This window comes from Marmota monax, unplaced genomic scaffold (genome assembly GCF_021218885.2).
Source record: "Marmota monax isolate L192 unplaced genomic scaffold, Marmota_monax_Labrador192_F-V1.1 WCK01_AAM20220418_F8-fsc00019, whole genome shotgun sequence".
Classification (NCBI taxonomy): Eukaryota; Metazoa; Chordata; class Mammalia; order Rodentia; family Sciuridae; genus Marmota; species Marmota monax.
In genome coordinates this window covers 8,457,129-8,472,010 of record NW_026695242.1, presented here as the reverse complement: position 1 = coordinate 8,472,010, position 14,882 = coordinate 8,457,129, and the positions used below count along the sequence as shown (strand labels likewise).

The following is a 14,882-nucleotide window of genomic DNA, read 5'->3' as shown; positions in this document are numbered from 1 at the left end:
CTCAAGTTCAAAGTAAGTCTCAGCAACTTAGCAAGACCCTGTATTAAATACAAAAAATAAAAAGGGCTGGATACATGGCTCAGTGGTTAAGTGCCCTTGAGTTCAATACACACTGGTACCAAAAAAAAAAAAAGGTATGAATGTATATTACATGCAAAACATGTTCAAAAAATTCAACAATAACAAAAAGGCAACCATGTTAGGAGTCATCAGAAGAAATTAACAAAATGCAACAGAAATTCCAGTGAGATTACTTGTAGCTGGGATGGCTAAAGAGGAGTCAAGGAAGAATTTAAGAGTAAGAGGAGGAAGTTGGTGTGGAGGCACATATCTGTAATTCTACCAATTGGAAGGCTGAGGCAGAAGACTATGGATTCAAGACCAGCCTGGGCAACTCGGTGAGACCCTGTCTCAAAATGAAAAAGAAAAAGTGCTGAGGGTACAGCTTCATGGAGAGTACCCCAGGTTCATTCCTTAGTACCAGAAAAAAGAATATAAGAAAAAAGAAAGTTTGAGAACATCAGAAGCAAAGGTGTGGGGAAGGAAAGTCTGGAGCATATTTACAAATAGTAAATGGCTAAGTTTAGTGTGAGCACAGAGAAGAGTACAGATGTTTCACTCTTAATAATACCTAATATCCTAATAATATCTAATATCTAATATCCTAAGTCTGATATTGAAGGTGAAACGTTACCTCCATTTTTGCATTAGACCAGCGTGGAACTTCAACAACCATGTGAAAGATATCCTGGAAAAACAAAGCAAAGATAAGATGACCACAGGAGCTACTTTGTCTCTTATTACCGGAAGCATGTGTGTTTCTTCCAAAGTTAAATTGTTAGTCTGAGGTCAATTTTAGCAACTTAGTAAGACCCTATCTTTAAAAAAAAAAAAAAGATGGGGGATGAGAGAACATCCCTGGACTTAATCCCCAGTACAGGGTGGGAGAGAGAAACCCCTAAATCAGCCTAATTACTTGATCATACTTTAACAAAATTATACGGCTAGATTACCTACATTATTCTCCAAATTTGACTGCTTTTCAAAATCAAGGTTTGGCATTGAAGAAAAACATATTCCAAAAATGTCAGGCAAACACAGTAGTATTGTAATTAGCTAAGAGCCTTAAGTTGTGTGTGTATGTATTTACTGCCCCCCCCCCCGCTTAAATTGTTTACTGTAAAGTAGATGATTTTGGGGAGCATGCATACTTTTTCATCTCATTTTGCATACCAAGTTAAATATGGACTTGGCAGAGGCTGGGGTTGTAACTCAGTGGTAGAGCGTTTGCCTAGCCCATGTGAGGCACTGGGTTCGATTCTTAGCACCACATATAAATAAATAAAATAAAGGTCCATTGATAACTAAAAAAAGATATTATTTAGAAAACCAATGGCAAGTCCATATTTTTTGTTTAACTAAAACCGAGCTTTAAACAGACTATTTACTTTATTACAGGTGGACACAATATCTTTATTTCATTTTTATGTGGTGTGAGTGCCTCAAGTATGCTAGGCAAACACTCTACCACTTAGCCAGAACCCCAGCCCCAGACTATGATTTATAAAATTTGCAATTTTTTTTTTAGTTGTAGAGGGACATATAATATTTTTATTATTTTTTTATGTGATGTTGAGGATCAAACTAGTGCCTCACATATGCTAGGCAAGCTCTGCCACTGAGCTATAGCCCCGGCCTCCAGACAATGATTTTTACCAAGGAATAAAACTTGTAGTGAGTTTTTCTGTTTGCAGCCCCTAGAAGGACACAGATGAAGCTTAATCTGCAATCATTCTTTTATCAAAATTGTATCTTTAAACTGGGTGTGGTGGTGCACACCTGTAATCCCGGCAACTTGGGAGGCTGAGCAGGAGAACCATGAGTTCAAGATCACCTCTGCAATTTTGTGTAGACTATCTCAAGATCAAAAATGAAATAGGCTGGAGATGTAGCTCAATGGTAGAGCACCCCTGGGTTCAATTCCGAGTACTCCCCAACCCCCCACAAACATCTACCTTTAAGGGACTGGGGATGTAGCTCAGCAGTATAACACTTGCCTAGCATGTGGAAGGCCCTGGGTTCAATTCCCAGCCCCACCAAAGGGAAAAAGAAAATGAAAATTAGAGCTGAGTGATAGACCTAGCTATTCATATAAGAGTGAGCTAAGAGGATCTCATTTGTACCCCAGAGTTTGAGACCAATTTGGGCAACATGGTGATATTCCACTAAAAATAAATAAATAGGGCTGGCACTGTAGCTCAGTGGTAGCCCAACGTCTTGCATGCATGAGAACCTGGGCTCAACCTATGAATGAATAAAATGAAATGAAAATTACTTACACAACTTTTTAGAAATACCCCTCTGCTATTTTGCATGAAAAGACAAGGCTGATAAACTTTCAGGGAATAAGTCAAAGGTATCAAGTCAGAAATCACTTTGCTGTTGTTTTTAAACAAGCAGAAAAGCTACACATTGTGTACATTCTGCCAAGCCTCCTGATGCCTATGGAATACCATATAAAGCCAGTAAAATAGAGATTTCACTTAAATCTGGGACTGAATGAACCACTCTTTTCCTATATCCCTATTAAGTAATAACTAGATGGTTTAGAAAATGTAACAATTGTTCATGGGTAGGAAGCCTCAGGACCAACCTCTGGTTAAATTTCACTTTGTCCACTGTAAGTTTTCAAGAACTATATTTATCTAGTATCACGTCTTAGCTATGAAAAGGAAAGATCTGTAAACTATGTCAGGGATTTAAAAGTTTTCATGAGCAATATCTTAAAGATTCACAAGGGGGAGCTATTACCACATGAAAGTTCAACTAAGTAGCGGTTATTTTTTTATTTTTGTTTTTTGATACTGAGTATTGAACCCAGGAGTGCTGCATCCCTCATGACTTGTGATCTGTTTACAACACTAGATCTAAAGCCTAGTGAACATGACACACTATATCATAGATTTATACAAGTAGCTGAAATAAGCATTTTCAAGTTGACTCATGATTTATTTCTCTAGAAAACTTCAAACAGAAATCAAGTAAAGGCCAGACCTGAAAAGAAACACAAATATCACCCTCTGATCCCACCACTCTCATTTTTTTTAAGTACTTTTTTACTTGTCAATGTACCTTTATTTTACTTATTTATATGTGGTGCTGAGACTTGAACCCAGTGCCTCACACATGCTGGGCAAGCACTCTATCACTGAGTGACAACCCCCAGCCCCCCACCACTCATTTTTTAATGTTTTCAGTAAAAGTAAGACAGTGGTGGTTGTAGAAAGAATATTTTTCTAAAACCATCTAGAGATTCGATATAAAGAAGCTAATACCAAATGAGTAGCTTTATACTTTTTTTGAATTTCAGATGTACAAAATCCCTATCAGAGAGCTCACATAGGGGCTGGGCCTGTAGATAAGTGGTAGAGTGCTTGCCTAGTATGTGTGAGGCACTGGGTTCAAATCTCCATACGGGATATAAATAAATAAAACAAAGGTTCATCAACAATTAAAAAAGAGTTCACATAGGTAATAAGGAAATGATCCAGCCCCATAATGGTTTTGAAAAGGTGCATCAGGTTTTGCATCATTTCAAGAATATTTTACCTTATTCAGTGATCACTGAGCAACAATGGCTCTTAACAGTGACTTTTCAGTTTAGGCATCAAAGTTGGTTTTATGATTATAGAAGGATATTCTCTCCAGTTGTTAAAAATAAATGGATTCCTAAATTATTTAATTGACAAATGACAGTCTATTTTAGAAGCTAATGGAAAGAAATATGATGAACAAAGTTTATACTATTGTGCCCTATTTAGAATTGTAACAGCAACTGAAAACATGTCAACCCCCGCCCCCCCCACACACACACACACAAATTTTTTGCTCAAAGATCGTGTTAACAGGGCTGGGATTGTGGCTCAACGGTAGAGCGCTCACCTAGCTCGTGCGAGGCCCTGGGTTCGATCCTCAGCACCACATAAAAATATATAAAATAAAGATAATGTGTCCAACTAGAAAACAAAAAGATCGTGTCAACAGTCCAGAGGAAGATGATTTAACCTATTGAAAAAAAAAAAAAACCCCACATACATACACAAGACTTTCAGTAATACTGGCCAAGTACCCTTATCCAAAATGCTTGGGACCAAAAGCATTTGATTTCAGGTTTTGGGATTCTGGAACAGTTACATAGACTCTACTAGTTGAGTATCCCTAATCCAATTCCATTGCTCTGAACATGAAACATTTTGAGCATTCAAAGTTTCAGATTCTGGGCTGGGATTGTGGCTCAGTGGCAGAGCTTTTGCCTCTCATGTGTGAGACACTGGGTTTGATTCTCAGCACCACATAAAAATAAAATCAATAAATAAAGGTCCATCAACAACTAAAAAAAAAAAAAAAGTTTCAGATGCTCAACCTGAACTTTGTTATTGTGCAATTACAAAGATTTCTTGCTTATGGCAGTCAAACAACCCTGATAGTTAGAAATACACCCTGCCATGTGTACCAACACAGAGTGGTAACTTAATCCTCCAAGTCTTAACTAAGAATAAACACCTACTTTTCCCCTTCAGATAACTTCAGAATTACTAAATTTTGAAAACAGATATTCTAACGGTAATTTATTTTCTCCCTCTTGCTTGATTTTTTTTTAATAAAAAGAGCCTACATTTCTAGTTATCAACATTTTTATCATTTGCAATGACTAACTAGAACCTTTCCCAAGAAAAATGCACAACTGCCCCAAAACTGCAGAAAATAAAAGTTTCTAAAACATCAACCTATTTGATTAGAAGCTTGACCTTTTTGGAGGGGAATAAGAGACAGTTCCATATTTACATAAACTACTGTATGTTCCCAACAAGTTTAGGAAAAACAAAGATGCTACATAGTCAGAACTAGTTTTTAACATGAACATTTAAGGTCCATGGACTAGGAAAACACCACACTTCTAAAATTATAATATCAAGTCATGATATATGAGCACTTTGTATCTTTATCTACTCAGTGTTCATATTATTTACCATGTCCTGGGATTTTTAAATTCCTGGTATCTTAGAAGTTCTTAGAAGATATTCCTGAGCCACAGGTACATGTGTATGTGTGTGTATGTATATATATGTGTATATATATATATATATATTTTTTTTTTTTAATTTTTTAGTTGTCAATGAACCTTTATTTTATTTATGTATATGAGGTGCTGAGAATTGAACCAGTGCCTTCCATATGCTAGGCAAGCGCTCTACCACTGAGCCACAACCCCCGTCTCAGGTACTTTTATATATGATCCCCAAACAAAGGTAGAGCAAAGGGAGTTCGTACAAAAAATATATATATATCCAGCGACTCCTTGCCTTCACCTACTCTACCCACTACATTTGGACATAAAACACCTGAGTCATAACAACTTCCAGGCCTGGCTAACTTGACAACCTAATGGCATAACCAAACTGGATGTTACCCACATTGAAAGATCCTGATATGCAGTACAATATACAAGCCTTTGGACATTTTTCTTTAGTGGAGTTATGTTAAAGGTACATCTTACTGTTAGTGACATTCCCTCATTACCTCAAAGACTTACCATACTAGAGATAAAGATTATGACCATACACGCAAAAATATATCACATAAACTTAATCACATTGGAATTGGAGAGGAAAGAAAGAAAAAGGAAAGGAGAAAGGAAACTTTTGGGGGTAGGTAATAATCCAAAATTAACCCATATTGCCCACACCTATGTTTGTGTTTTCAACAACTTCCCTGAAAACAAAAGAGCTTCGTCCAGCTTCTCAAGGAGGAATCAGAAGCAACAAGGTCCTTAGGTTCTGGACAACTGCAGAAATCCAGAGCTCACACGTCTGAGCCAGCACAGGGTGGCAGAGGGTAGAGACTTCCTGAGTAACCATACCACAGATACAAGCCACCCCATTCAAGACTTCAGTGTCACAGGGTAACTGAGTAAAGATGTTTTGTACAACACCAAAAGGTCATCTCAGTTTCCTATCTTGGAATATTTGAAGCAGCAATAAGAGCAGGTACTATGACTTCTATGATCATTCTGTTCTTGGCTAGAACACTGTCTAATTATTTATGAACACCAAAAATCAATTATGTGTAAAGTGGTTTCCTTTCTGAGCTCACCTGCATGCAAAGGTACCTCTTCATTATTCACAATGGTCGGAGTCGTTACCATGAAGTTCTTTACGTAGGATGTAAATACTATTATTCAACAAATGGATAGGTCAAACCAACCAAATGAGACCAATTCAAGAGGTGGGGAGGAATCAGTAATTCATCAGCTCTCAGGAAATCAGATGCAACAAACCGAGTTTCTGAATAGATAAAATTTTGAGTCTTCTACAGGAAAACACATGCCAATTAGAGGTCCCTCCTGTATAACTATGGCACATAACTGTCTTGGGGCTCTGTGCTCTATTGTTTCCAACTGGGGCCTAGTTCAGGCAGGCTCCTCTGAAGCAACACACGAAATGGATTTTCTGCCAGTGCCTAAGTGTCAACAGGGAACTTAGGCAAACTTCCTGCCAGAAGAACAGTACAATATATTTGTCTATTCCTAAGAGTCAAGCCCAGAAAACAGTAAGACTGAGCATACACAGGGAAAAAATTTCATCTATTATTCTACACATGCATCACAATGTGACATTCACATGTAGTATGGATCAACACTAAGCCAAGGAAGGTCAGTAGCCTATGTGGCTTTTATAACTCAAACTCCTTCTTGAAGAAAAAAAGGAAATATGAAATGTATAAAACCAGATATATGTCCTGTGTCAAGTTCCTGGACACAGTACAAACTCCTCCGGCTGCAAAGGAGGCTAAAAACAAAAAAAAACCTGGGTTTTTTGGTGTGTGTGTGTGTGTGTGTGTGTGTGTTGCTGGGGATTGAACCCAGTGCCTTAAGCATACAAGGCAAGCACTCTACAAACTGAGCTATATCCCCAGCACTCCCCGCTTTTTAACATAACTAAAATTGTGAAAATATGCACTGAGGATACAGCTCAGTGGTAATCACTTGCCTAGAATGTGTAAGTAAGGCCCTGGGTTCTATCCCTAACCCCACAAAAACAAAAAAGTCACTGGTTAATCCTACTACCCAAGGATTATAAACTTTTTTTTTTAATATTTATTTTTTAGTTGTACACAACACCTTTATTTTGTTCATTTTTATGTGGTGCTGAGGATCGAACCCAGGGCCTCACACGTGCTAGATGAGCGCTCTACCACTGAGCCACAACCCCAGCCCTAAAGTTTTTAATATATATCTAGTTGTAAATATTTTTCCTAGAAAAGTAAAGATTCTTATTAATTTATGGTAAACATACCAATCTACTAAATCTCCAGCTCATTGGGTACATATAAGAACAGATCACTAGTGAGGCATGGTGGTGCACACCTATAATCCCAGAGACTCACGAGGCCGAGGCAGGAGGATTTTTAGTTCAAAGCCAGCCTCTGCAACTTAGTGAGGTGTTAAACTCAGTGAGACCCTGTCTCTAAAATAAAATATATAAAAAAGGGCTGGGGATGTGGCTCAGTGGTTAAGTGCTTCTGGGTTCAATTCCTGGTACCAAAATAAAAAAACAAACATTATAGTCAAGATTTTGTGCTAGAGTAATGAAGTACTAAGATTTTAGTTCTAAACACACAAAGACCAATGCGATTTTTTTATTTAATAAAGCACCCTAAAAAATTCTGCCTCTATTCCGCTAACCTTTCCCAACATGTAGTTGCTTCTTTAACTGAATAATCTGGTTTTAAGTCTGATTTCTTGCCAGGCACGGTGGCACACACTTGTGATCCCAGATATTTGGAAGGCTGAAACCTCAGGAGGCTCAGAAGTTCAAGGTCAACCTGAACAAGTTAGTGAAACTTTGTGTCAAAAATGAAATCAGAGCTGGGGCTGTAGCTTACTGGTAGAGTGCTTGCCTAGAGTGTGTAAGGCACCAGGTTTGATCCTCAGAACCACTTACAAATAAATAAATTAATTAAATAAAGGCACTCTACCCATCTACAACTACAAAAAAGATTTTAAAAAAGAAAAAGAGTTGGGGATAGTACAGTGGTAGGACAGACAATAAACTTAATTTTTTATTTAGTCAATAAACTTAATTTTATTTAGTCAATAAACTTAATTTTTTTTTTTTTTTTTTTAGTTGTAGATGGACACAATATCTTTATTTATTTTTATGTGGTTACGAGGATCAAACCCAGTGCCTCACAAGTGTGAGGCAGGCACTCTTAACACTGAGCTACAGCCCCAGCTCCTAGTCAATAAACTTTTAACTAAGCACAACAAGACATTTTAAACATTTGTTAGAAACAATCCATATGTAGAAATAGCTGATCTGAGTAAAAGACCATGTTCAAATGACAGGGATACCTTACCTTATCTGCATAAATTGGAATATCATGAAATGGAGATATATATTGTCCTTTTTCATTTTCTGCAAAATAAATTTAAAAGGTTATTACTGTGGTTATATTGCCAAATGCATGAAGTACACATTTTTGTTTTTATTTTATTTTCTGGTACTGGAGATTAAACCCAGCCCTTTTTTTATTTTGAGACAATGTCTCAATACGTAGTTGAGGCTGGCCTGGAAGTGATCTTCCTGTCTCAGCCTCTGGAGTTGCTTATATTAAGGACTGAAGTACATATTTTTGAATATCAAAATTTTATTCCCACATCCAAACAAAATAATCTGGTTGTATATTTCATTTTTCTTGAGCTTCCTCCCAGACTATTTTTACCCAATGCACTCTGTAGGCATGTAACAGGCAGGAACACCTATTACAAGAACAGGAACTGCCTTGCATCCCCTAAATCTAGCACTGCTTAGTATACAAAAGATGATCAATTTTTTTTTTTTTACTCATCTTGTATCACATGTATACATAACTTTTATAAAAAAAAAAAAACCTGGAGAAGGGCGCTTAGATGCTAAATTATAAATCATGTTGCTTTAAGTGATGTTTTAAGATGGCTATCTTAAATAATGGCTTTTAAGACTAATCAAGTTGCAACAACTCTTTACAGGTAATTTCTAAACTCTAGAGACTCAACTATCTAAAAGTCATTTTTTAAAATGTCCCCAGGACTGAGGATGTATCTCAATGGTAGAGGACTTGCCTAGCCTAGCTGTGTGTAAGGACCTTCAAGCACCACAAGCAAACAAATAACCACACATACACCCTTTTCACTATTCGGTTCTTAGAAGATCTAACAGTCCATCCACATTGAATCTCATCAAGTTTAAAAAACAAAGTGGAACAGAAAAACTTGTGACTGTCCAGAATCCTGTAGGGGTCTCTTCAGAGTCAATTGTGACTTCACAGCCTTTCAGACCCTTAACAGTGTTGTGTTTTGTTTTTTGTACTGGGGATTGAACAAGGGGCACTTTACCACTGAGCTATAACCCATTTCCCGTCCTGTTTTTTGTTGTTGTGTTTTTTTTGTTTGTTTGTTTTGAGATAGGGTCTAACTAAGTTGCTTAGGTCTTGCTAAATTGCTGAGGTTAGGGCTGGGGATACGGCTCAAGCGGTAGCGCGCTCGCCTGGCATGCGTGCGGCCCGGGTTCGATCCTCAGCACCACATACCAACAAAGATGTTGTGTCCGCTGAGAACTAACTAACTAAATAAATAAATAAAAGGAAAAAATAAATAAATAAAAAAAATAAATTGCTGAGGTTCACCTCAAACTTGCAATCTTCCTGCCTCAGCCTCCCAATTCACTGAGATTACTGGCAGGCACCACAATACCCAGAACACTTAGAAGTTTTAACAAATGTAACATAAAGGTAAAAAACTTTACTTTCCATATTAAGAAAAGAAGCTAAGAAATCTAACTTACAAAAAGCACGTGAAATTAATTACATAGTTCTAGCCAGGCATGGTGGAACACACCTATAAATACCAGCAGCTCAGGAGGCTGAAGCAGGAGGATTGCCAGTTCAAAGCCAGCATCAGCAACTCACAGGCCCTAAGGAATTCAGTGTTATACCCTGTCTCTAAATAAAACACCAAAAGCGCTGGGATGTGGCTCAGTGGTTAAGTGCCTCTGGGTTCAATCCCTGGTACAAAAAAAAAAAAAAAAAATTATATAATTATTTCTTAAATTCTAGAGAGCTCCATTTTATAGTTTACTTTAGTCAGGGTGAACTACCTTAACAACCACTCACTCACTGTCAATACACAACCTAAGTAAAAACACTGTTGTCTGTTCTGCCTATGTAGTCTGAAGATAATTCTCAGTTGATCCCCTCACCTCGAAACCAGTCACTTCTCTAAGCCTATTCTATAGGGAAATTCTGAAGCCAACACTTCTCAGTGAACTATTAGCCAAAAATTCCAGCACTGTCCTGGCTGCTTAACTCTGACATTGAATAAAATGAGGAGTCCCACCCTTCCGGGATTTTATCTGATGGTTTAATCTTCAACTAGACATGTAAGCTTTAGGGCTCACTTTCCTTTTCCTTTCAAACCAGGCTACGTTTTGCCAGGTGCTTTGTTCATTCTTTCAGTACTCCCTTCCCTGCCCTTCATGCACTAACTCAAGAGCTCTCTGCACCTGCCCATTTCCTTTACATAAAACTGAAAAGAGGTTAAAATAGAAGCGACTTTGGTGACAGTTTTCTGACGCCTCCGTTAAAGCCATTTATCTATTCCTAGTATCTGAGGGTGGGAGGGTAAGATCAAGATAAATCCGGGTAGCTTTCCAGTACCAGCAAGGAATAAGGTGGTGCGCCCTGGCAACCTGCTCGCTTCTCAGTGCAGGACTTGGGATGGGTATCCTAGGATGCCGACCCCGCACCCGAGTATAAACTTGGCACTTGCTCACCCGTGTTCCCCAGATTGACGTCACCTGTCTAGCTGGAGCTGCACTCTTTCTGTTTCAGAAGGAGCATTCCTAGCATCAGCGCTACGGGAAAACAAGCGGTGCGAGAGCCAGGAGCGCGACCTCCGAGGATGGGTCGTGCGTGACCCGGGTCTCAGTTTCCTAGTCCGTAAACGAGGACGACTACTTGACCCGGCTCAGCGCCTACAATCTGGGCTAGGGCTGAGGAATAAAGGTCTTCGGGCGGTCACCGCCCTCGGTCTCCGCAATCCTCTTACGGGGATTGTTTTACCTCCAGGCACCTTTCTAGGGTGACTCATGGATTCTTTCCCATCTGACCCTGCCGGAGCCCGAACCTGCAAAACTAGCCGGGCCCGGATGTGGGTCCCGCCGAGCAGGTAAAATGGGAAGCCTCCTCCGTCAAGAGGGGGATGGCCAGAAGGCGAATCTTGTCCCTCCCGCCAAGACGTGGGGACGCGCCCGAGGAGCCCGGCCCGCGCCGCAGACCAGGGGCCGAGAGCGGGCCGCAGCGAGGCCGGGAATGAATGGGCGGCCTGGGGGAGGGAGGCGGCGCAGGCCGCGAACACTCACTGAGGAAGACTCGGTACTCGAGGGTAAAAGGCGCCGCGCGCTCCTCGCTGCTGAAACCGCTCATGGTGCCGGAGACAATTGACCGCCACCACCACAGTCAACCGCCTGCACGCGGCGCCGAATGACAAGGAGAGAGCTAGCGCCTGCGCACCGCGAAGGCTGGACCGCGAGCCGGTGGGGGCCGCCTTTAATGCGGCTCGGGTGGAGCTATCACCGCGCCCCCGCCCCGCCCATCCGCGCAGGCGCATTCCGCCCGCCGCGCGTCCGCACGCCCAGGCCACGCCCCCAGCCCCGCCTCCTAGGACCGCCTCCTGGCTCCGAGCCTAGGCCACGTGGCTGGTGCCTGCTGTGGCTCGGTTTGTCTCTAGTCGCCCGGCCCCTTCGCTCGTCTTTCCCAGCTGGGGCTTGGTAGAGAGTAAGAGCGCTAGCTCTCAGCCGAGGCCAGCTAGCAGTTGACCACTGACCTCTCCACCACGCTCGCAGGGAGCTCACCTTTGACTCTCACGCCCCCCTGCAGAGCAATTTCTTATCTCAGAAGGCGATAAGTCACTTGCTTCCCAGACCTGCCCTGCTTGCTGTCTCTCTCTTTCTCTCACCCTTCTTTCCTCTTTATCTTCATTCCTTTCCTCCTTTTCTTTCCTGAGAATTGAACCCAGGGACGCTTGACTACTTAGCTACATCCCCAGTGTTTTTTATTGTTTGAGATAAGGTCTCGCGAAGTTGCTGAGGGTCTCACTTAATTGAGAGGCAGGCTTTAATTTGAGATCTTCCTGCCTGAGCCTCACGAGTGGCTGAGATTACAGGCGTGTGCCACTGTGCCAGGCTCTGCTTGCAGTCTTGCTTTTTTCTCCATATTTTAATAAAGTTGAAGGATATTATTGACATCTCTTAAAATGGCTACCAGGAAGGTACCCACTCCTCCACCTTCTAGGATATGATATTGCTCAAATTGCTTTTAACCTCCCTGTCTTCAGTTTCTCATCTGGCAAGTGGAGATAATAATAGTAATTATTTTATGGGTTGTTAGGAATGATTATCTGAGTGCTTGAAGCAGAGCCTGGCTCCTTGTAAGCACGCAGGAAATGTAACATCATTCCTGCCCTCCGCAGTGAGGACAAATTTAGTGTGTCCTCCCAACCCCCCACCCTGAGTCTCCTTTCCCAACCCACCCTAGGTCCACAGAGACTTAAGATGGAAGCATTGGGAAGTTCCCTGCATGAGCTCTAAGTCTCTGGAGTACATTTATCTCAGGAATAGGCTCATCGGAGCTTGTTTTCCACGTTCTAGTCCATCGTGTCAGGCCAGACCCCCAAACTAAAGTCTATTGAGGCCATAAGCAGATCTTTTGTTATCACTTTCCTAAACTTACATGGTAAAAAAAAAAAAATCCTACTTATAATTTGAGAAATAATTTTTCATATTTCAAAGATTGCCTAGTTTTTTTTGTTTGTTTGTTTTGTGATCCTGGGGATGGAACCCAGGCTCTTGCACATGCCGTTAAAGCACTCCACCTCTGAGCTGCATTTCCTGAGCTGCATTTCCAGCTCCATGCATAGTTTTATTTTAAAAATTGATAGACAGCATTTCTTTTTGTTGTTGTTTGGTTGGTACCAAGGATTGAATCAGGGGCATTTAACCACTGAGCCATGTCTCCAGCCCTTATATTTTATTTCGAGACAGGGTCTTGTCAAATTGCAGAGGCTGGCTTTGAAATTGTGATCCTCCTGCCTCAGCTTGCCACGCTGCTGGGATTACAGGTTTACACCACCATGACCGCCTCTCTTTAAATAATATTGTTCTTCTAGGACATTAATTACCTTAAAACAATTTAATTTTTTTTCAAAACAATGTCTCATATAAAAGTTAGAAAACAAGTAATAAATGAAAATGAGATAAAATTCTAATTAGTGTCCCTGCATATTTGTCTTCAACTGCCAGCCCCTTTGACATCCATTAATTTTCAGAAGGCTGACCTCCCTGACCTTTTGAACACAACACCACACTGTTTTAGAACAAAAGGGCAAAGAAAAAAAAATAGTAGTGCAATACTTGAGTCAGTAACATAAGGAAGGTCTGAAAGTTAGAGAAATCTCCGCAGAGTGAGTAGTTAAGGAGGATCAAGTCTGAAGAATATTTGAAGAGGAGGTACCTTTGAACCGCTCTATTATTTTTCTTCCTTTGAACAGATGGTACCAATTATCTCAGAAAAACCCGGAATCTCATCTCCAACTGACTTATGAACAGACAGAAATGATGCAATAATAATGTGCTGCACACACTTTCCCTTTTGCTTCCTGCCAGCTCAGAGCAAGATAATAAAGTCTCACCGACCTCTGGACTTGCCCATTGGCTCTGGTTTTATTGAATATGCTCTGAGAGCCAATCAGTACCAACTCAATGAAACACCTAGCCCTGGTTCATGTCTCTTTCCCTAGCAGGCAAGGGTAGTGAGCCACACTAGCCAAGAGGTACTTGTTCTATTTCCCATGCCTCCCTTAGGGCTGAGCACAGTACCTGCCCCAGAGTAGATGTGTAATGAATGTTTGCCAGACCAGCAGATAGAAAATTCATAAAAAGAAGTATAAGAGAGACTGGGACCGTAGCTCAGCGGCAGAGCATGTGCCTAGCATGTTCAAGGCATTGGGTTCAATCCTTAGCACTATATACAAATAAAACAAAGGCATTCTGTCCACCAATAACTACAAAAAAAATTTTTTTTAGTTAAAAAGAAGTATAAGAATATCAGTTTTCCAGGCACAGTGGCTCATGCCTGTAGTCCCAGCAGCTCAGGAGGCAGAGGCAGGAGGGTCATGAGTTCAAAGCCAGCGGAGGCACTAAGCAACTCAATGAGACCCTGTCTCTAAATAAAATACAAAATAGGGCTGGGGATGTGGCTCAGTGGTCAAGTGCCCCTGAGTTCAATCCCCAGTACCCCCCCCTCCACACACATACAAAGAACATCAGTTTGACCAAAGAAGAGTCCACCATTCTCAAACATTGTCTTTCTTGTTCTGTAACCAAATCCATTGTCACTTTTCAGTCCATGTCCTGTCATCTTTGCTGAGGGTGACTCTGTTGAGTACCTCCAATTTCCTGGCTTGTGACTGCATTCTCTTCTAATGTTTTGTTGTTGTGGTGGTGGTTTGACCAGGGATTGAACTCAGGGGCACTTAATCACTGAGTCACATCCCCAACCCTATTTTGTATGTTATCTAGAGACAGGGTCTCACTGAGTTGCTTAGAGCCTCTCTAAGTTGCTGAAGTTGGCTTTGAACTCTCGATCCTCTTGCCTCAGCCTCCCGAGCTGCTGGGATTACAGGCGTGTGCCACATGCCTGAGTAGCTTTTCTCATGTTCTTTCTCCTTCTCTGGCCACTCATTCCTCATTCTCCCCTTAGCCTTCTCTTCATCTTACTCATTGTCT

General features: G+C 40.9%; 1 protein-coding gene across 5 annotated transcripts in view; it reads right to left on the bottom strand.

The window, feature by feature from the left end:
* The window catches only part of Ppa1 (inorganic pyrophosphatase 1), a 33,717-nt gene extending 20,014 nt beyond the window's left edge, over positions 1-13,703 (bottom strand). For 2 of the 5 annotated variants that reach the window (XM_058577932.1, XM_046419923.2), the window contains exons 1-3: positions 11,460-11,666; positions 8,419-8,477; positions 695-748 (exon numbers count right to left, since the gene is read on the bottom strand). In XM_058577932.1, the coding sequence (XP_058433915.1) occupies positions 695-748; positions 8,419-8,477; positions 11,460-11,523 (177 nt within the window). In that variant the 5' untranslated portion in view covers positions 11,524-11,666. Of the gene's footprint in view, positions 1-694; positions 749-8,418; positions 8,478-11,459; positions 11,667-13,608 lie in introns of those variants that run through there. The other 3 variants (XM_058577931.1, XM_058577929.1, XM_058577930.1) reach the window with 3 other exon arrangements.
* Between the last annotated feature and the right edge of the window lie 1,179 nt (positions 13,704-14,882).